This window comes from Pagrus major, chromosome 23 (assembly GCF_040436345.1).
Source record: "Pagrus major chromosome 23, Pma_NU_1.0".
Taxonomy (NCBI): domain Eukaryota; kingdom Metazoa; phylum Chordata; class Actinopteri; order Spariformes; family Sparidae; genus Pagrus; species Pagrus major.
In genome coordinates, this window is record NC_133237.1 from 14619030 (window position 1) to 14625070 (window position 6041).

Below are 6041 nucleotides of genomic sequence, written 5' to 3' on the forward strand. Positions count from 1 at the left end.
CTAGCTGGGAAGAACATGACCTGGTGGCCGGTGAGTCAAACACAGAGACTATTGTCAAGGAAAATATGTGATGGTAGTCATATATTTAATGGTATGGAAGCACTGAGAGTTTTGTCAGTCAAAAGTTTTTTATTTATTTATGTTTTATCACCATATACTAACTGTAGCACGATCAGACTTCAGATGGAGGCAAAATGTTCTTTAGTTCAAAGTCAAACACGGAGCTGGTCCTGATTTGGACTCTTTCATCTATATTTAGGTGGGCGCCTCGCTGTTTGCCAGTAACATTGGCAGCGGACATTTCATCGGCCTTGCAGGGTCAGGAGCTGCAGCAGGAATCGGGGCCATTGCATACGAGTGGAATGTAAGAGATTTTAACATAAAAAAGAGTTTGATATGTTGAACACAGCTGCTGTTTTTCAAGTCTGAAGTGTTGAATGTCTGGTCTCTGACAGGGTATGCTGATGGTGCTGCTGCTGGGATGGATCTTCCTGCCCATTTATATCTCCTCAGGGGTGAGGCACATGAAATATCACACATTGTGCACATGCGTGATTTTGTTCATTTGTTCTATCTCTGAACTCTTTCATCTTCAGGTGACGACCATGCCAGAGTACTTGCAGAGGCGGTTTGGGGGCAGAAGAACACAGTTGTTTATAGCTGTCCTGTACTTATTTATTTACATCTTCACAAAGATATCGGTAAGATCCAAATCCACAGAAATGTTCCACCTGCATGTGTCAAAAACATTCTTTCTACCTTATAGCCACACCGTGTGTGTCTCATTGTGTGTGTTTCTGGCCCAGGTGGACATGTATGCAGGTGCAGTGTTCATTCAGCTCGCCCTACAGTGGAACATCTACCTGGCTGTGGTGCTGCTGCTGTCCATCACTGCTCTCTACACTATAGCAGGTCACCTCTCTCCTTCCTTTGCCATTTTAATTACGCAGAAATAGACACAGTGTGCTTGTTCTGTATGTCACTGACTGTCGTGTGTCTCTTCCAGGCGGTCTGGCTGCAGTCATCTACACTGATGCCGCTCAGACTGCAATCATGCTGATCGGATCTCTTATCCTCATGGGCTTCAGTAAGTCCAACTGATGTGCTCACATCACCAGAACTTTACATCCCGGTTTGTCTGACCCTGCTGTCTCTCTTCCAGGCTTTGCCGAGGTCGGAGGCTGGAACGCTCTGATGGAGGGATACGCCAACGCCATCCCTTCGGTCCGCGTGCCAAACTCAACCTGCGGCATCCCTCGAGATGATGCCTTCCACATATTCAGACACCCGGTGACCTCTGACCTGCCGTGGCCCGGCGTCATCATCGGCATGTCCATCCCCTCCATGTGGTACTGGTGTTCTGACCAGGTACCGTAATGACATAGCACATTTCCTAACAAATAAGAGTTGAGAAAAGAGGATCCAGCATCACCAAATTTATTAAAGGACGAGTTCACCCAAAGTGAATATTCAGTGATTATACTCTCACCCTCAAGCTGATGGAAAGTCGGGGGAAGTTTCGTGGTCCACAAAACATTTCTGGAGCTTCACAGCAAAAAGTAAACAACTCAAAAAGATGGGGACTTTTAAAACAAAAAATCACCCCCCCGAAGAAGTTTAAAATGGCTCCGTACAGCTCATCTGACTTAATCCAAGTCTCTGGAATAAAATAAAATCAGATAGTACGCTTTAATCTTTGTATTTAAACTACATCATGCTCTGTCAAGCCTGATCTCTACAGGGAGGGCAGGTTAAGAGCATATAAGGACCCCAAAGTTGCCATCATGAATATAAAGTTTTTATTTTTCATTTATTTCACTTGTAAACTGTCAAGGAGTCTTTCATCTATAAAAGATGAAAGTATAATTTAGTGTTTTTTGATCTTGTTTATGCTGCTCTAACAAATTCCTCTGAAGTTAAATATGAAAGAGTCCTCATCTGAAAACCCCATTTTTGAGAATCTGGCATGTTTTTTGGCTCTTCGGGGAGGTTAAAAATTCCTTTTATACACTATCAGAGTGACACTTTGCCCACCAGCCAAACCTGAGACAACAGAAGGCACGAGAAGTTTTAATGAGTGTTTCCTGTCTTCTCAGTTCAGCCCTTGTAGCTAATTTGTGCACGTAAACATTTACCCACTTACCTGCCAGCTAAGTGCTTTCCTCATCCATTCTCCTATTAAACTTTACTTACAAACAGCTGCAGATCATTATAACTCATTAACCAGTGGCCCCTGGGAGTTAACTGAGGGTCTGTGACTCTCTGCAGGTGATTGTGCAGCGATCCTTGGCTGCGAAGACCCTGTCCCATGCAAAAGGCGGCTCGCTGCTGGCTGCTTATCTGAAGATTCTGCCTTTCTTTGCCATCATGCTGCCTGGCATGATCAGCAGGATACTTTTCACAGGTACAGTATGACATTTAGGTTTGAATGAATAAAGGTGCTTAGTTCACATTCAGGTTGCATTGCTGCGTTGAGAGCTTTAATATCTAAAAAACTTCTAAATAAGATGTTTTAATGATATTGTCTAGATGATGTGGCGTGTGCAGACCCTGAGTTGTGCAAACAGATTTGTGGAAACCCGGTGGGCTGTACAGACACCGCCTATGCCAGACTGGTGATGGAGCTGCTGCCTGTAGGTGAGACAGTTTCCTGCCCCTGCCTCCTGCTTTATTTACACATGCCTGTCTGCATCCCTTTTATACCAGTGTCGGTGTGTTTTCTCTTCCAGGCCTGCGAGGTCTGATGATGGCGGTAATGATCGCCGCCCTGATGTCCTCACTGACCTCCATCTTTAACAGCTCCAGCACCATTTTCACCATGGATCTGTGGAAGAGTTTCAGGACCAATGCATCCGAGTGGGAGCTTATGTTAGTGGGCAGGTATGTGACCTGACATTACTCAAGATATGGTCCAGCATGTATGCTCTGTACTGCAGGACTGGTTTAAAGGTGCAATATGCGAGAATCGGCCTCTTCTCAAATTTATACTCCAAACAAATAGTAAGCAAAATATCACCAGGGTAAACGCTGCCGTTAGCTATTTAGCTCAATTGGCCATGCAGCCAGTGGTCCAGACTGGAAGCTCAGAGTGGTATTATAACAAAGTACGGGCCAGGGCTAGCTGGTTAGCATGCTAACTTCAGTAGATATCTCTGAAACACAATAGATCAGTGTCTTCGATAGAATATCAGACTCTTATTAGTTAATTTTTGTGTGCTTTAAACAAAAATTCTTACGTATTGCACCTTTAATCCTGCATCAGTAACGATATAGGCATTTTTAAACATGTCAAGAATGTTCAATATCTTCTGAGGAAGACGCACAGTATGTCATTTCTGCCACTAGAGTATCCCGATCAGAACAATCACAACAGAAAACATAGCTTGATGATGTCGTGAAGTAGCATGGGATCATGGGAGTTGTTGTCTTCAATGTTAAACGAGTGCCTAATGTAACTGTTGAAATAAAACTTTTAAACTCAAGTTTCTCTGGCTTTGAACACTGTTGAAAACATTTAGGATAATGTAAGTACAAAACTCAACACAATATATAACTTATTAGAAATTTTAATGCTGCAAATGTAACATTTTTACAATTTTGCCTTCAAAAGGAACCAGCGTTGCTACAGAGAGCAGCCTGCTGTCTGCTTTTTCCACGGAGCCCTTATGTTACAGGTTAAAGGCTTATAAACCATGTCGAATATTTTATCCCCACTCGGGCCGTCTGCATTTACAAAGTAACCACATATGTCATTATAATGCACTTTGGATGAAACCCTCCACCAAATTGCATGTTAAATTGTTACATTTTCTGTCATGCTCACCCGAACCATAACCTCTCAGTCCACACATTCCTAAATAATGACTTTACCAGATTTACTTTTCAAACCAACACACACACAACCTCAGCTTTCCATTCCCTTCATGTCTCTGCAGAACTGAATTAGATTATTATCTGGCATTAACAACACAGATCTCATGCTTCACATGCAGGATGTTTGTGCTCGTGCTGGTGGTGGTGTCAGTGCTGTGGATTCCTGTCGTCCAGGCCAGTCAGGGTGGGCAGCTTTTTATCTACATCCAGTCCATCAGCACCTACCTCCAGCCCCCGGTCTCCATCATCTTCATCATGGGCTGCTTCTGGAAGAGGACAAATGAGAAGGTGAGTCTGTGTGGCCTCTGGATGTTTCTGTGACTGATGGAACTGTCAGGTTGAAGGAAATAAATGTTTTTTCATTCATTGAGACACAGAAGAAAGAGACTCTCGTCATTTTTATGTAGTTTTTTGAGATCTGAACGTAAGAATTTTGTTATATGACGCCATATCCATACATTTATGCCATTATTTGTGTGTGTGCACTGGTGTGATAGCAACAACACTGCGAAGAATTCAGATCCTGGAGTGAACCTAATGTCATAGAAATGTGAGACATCTCGGTTTCCAGTCCTGCTGTGACTGGAAGATGAAGTATGTGATTGTGCTCATCGTATACGCTCCTTTCCCTCCCCTCAGGGTGCGTTCTGGGGCCTAACTCTCGGCCTGCTGGTGGGCTGCATTCGCATGCTGTTGGACTTCATTTACCCGGCGCCTCTGTGCTACGAGGAGGACGACAGGCCTGAGGTGGTGAAATACGTCCATTACCTGTACTTCTCCGTCCTGTTGTCCTTCATCACCCTGGTTGTGGTGGTTGTGGTCAGTCTGGCTACAGAGGAGCCCAAACCAGAGCAAGTGAGGCCATTTCATCAGATGTACAGAAAGATCTCTTTTTGAGCCACTGATTCAGATGAAGAAATCAAACTTAACTTTCCAGTTTTTAAAAAAACATGCAAGAAACTCCTTTTTAAAAATGTTTTTAAATTACTGTAATGTATTTTTTATATATATAATTTTGAGATTTGAACTGTTGGTTGAAAAAAAAACAAGCATTGTGGAAGTGTCACTCTGGGTAATTGTGAAGGCATTTCTCACCATTTTGCGGGGTCAATAACACCTCAGGGTTCCTTTGAGGCAAACTGGTCACAGTTTGCAGCACTTTCAAACTGTGACCAGATTTATCGTCATTGTCTCATTCAGAAATTACATCTTGATTTATTTTTGCTGCACAACAGGAAATAAATCAGATTTTCTTAGATGTTTGGAAGTTTTTATTCATTCTTTTTTTATTTTTAAACAGATTAGTCGCCTCACCTGGTTCACCAGGTTTGACCCTGTGGAGCCCAAAGAGCAGGTCTCCCCAGTGGAGCAGAGCACTAAGACCTTAGAGGAGATTACTATACAGACGAATGAGATGGACGTCACAGGGAGAGAGCCAGAGGACAGCAACAGGAAGGCATGTCATCACAGGAAAGGTGGGTCTCTGTCCTGTTTGCTGTTACACTTTTCCATTCGACCATGTGTCAGTCTTGCCCCTGAACTCACCCTCTCTCTCTCCAGACTCTTCAGCCTCCCTGACCAGCGTCAGGAGCCAGTCCCGGCTGATTTCTGCCCTCTACTGGCTGTGTGGGATGGAGAGAAGGACGGAGGGAAATAATAATCCTGTGACGCCTCCTGCTCCTGAACAGACCACCTGTTCCCTGGAGGAAAAACCATGTCTGCGTACCGTTGTTAACGTCAACCTCATCATTTGCCTCTCTGTAACTGCCTTTATCATCGGCTACTGGGCTTGACAGGCCAGTTATGACACTCTCAATGGACACATGGTGAAGGGGGGAAATTAGTGTACAGTCTTACATTTTTCTTTAGCTGCTCCTAAAACTGAGTGAGATTTGTAAAGTGTGATTGGTCCATACAGCTACGCTATTTTCTTTAAAACACACAGCTTAAATCAATAATACGCCAAATTCCAGTCATTTGTAGCACGATTCCATTTGTAATCTTTCATGGAAGGAATGCTTCTGTCAAACGTTTTGATAAAATCTCCATTTACACTGTGAACTGAAAAACAAACTAGTCTATTTAATGCTTTTTATCCAACTTAGTTTAAAGAATTATTAAAAACAATTAACTTTTTTTGACAAAATGACAAACAACTGATGAGAAAA

The 6041-nt window shown here is 43.1% G+C and overlaps 1 protein-coding gene across 4 annotated transcripts; it reads left to right on the top strand.

Annotated features, from left to right (window-relative positions):
* On the top strand, positions 1 to 5910 carry slc5a11 (solute carrier family 5 member 11). 4 transcript variants are annotated; one of them, XM_073494035.1, is made up of 14 exons: positions 1 to 30; positions 260 to 364; positions 456 to 515; positions 597 to 701; positions 807 to 912; positions 1007 to 1087; positions 1163 to 1368; positions 2269 to 2404; positions 2530 to 2637; positions 2730 to 2880; positions 3993 to 4161; positions 4513 to 4728; positions 5174 to 5348; positions 5443 to 5910. In XM_073494035.1, the coding sequence occupies exons 1-14, from the start codon at positions 16 to 18 to the stop codon at positions 5664 to 5666; spliced, it is 1857 nt and encodes a 618-aa protein (XP_073350136.1). In that variant the 5' UTR covers positions 1 to 15; the 3' UTR covers positions 5667 to 5910. The 4 variants fall into 4 exon arrangements, with proteins under 4 accessions (XP_073350136.1, XP_073350137.1, XP_073350138.1 ...); XM_073494036.1 differs by having other exon boundaries at positions 5174 to 5318; positions 5434 to 5910; XM_073494037.1 differs by having other exon boundaries at positions 5174 to 5287; positions 5415 to 5910.
* The last annotated feature ends 131 nt before the right edge of the window (positions 5911 to 6041 follow it).

Coding starts and splice junctions, on each gene's coding strand:
- slc5a11 (XM_073494034.1), top strand. Junction 1,369..2,268: donor GGTACTGGTGTTCTGACCAG/GTACCGTAATGA, acceptor GACTCTCTGCAG/GTGATTGTGCAGCGATCCTT. Junction 2,638..2,729: donor GATGGAGCTGCTGCCTGTAG/GTGAGACAGTTT, acceptor TTTCTCTTCCAG/GCCTGCGAGGTCTGATGATG.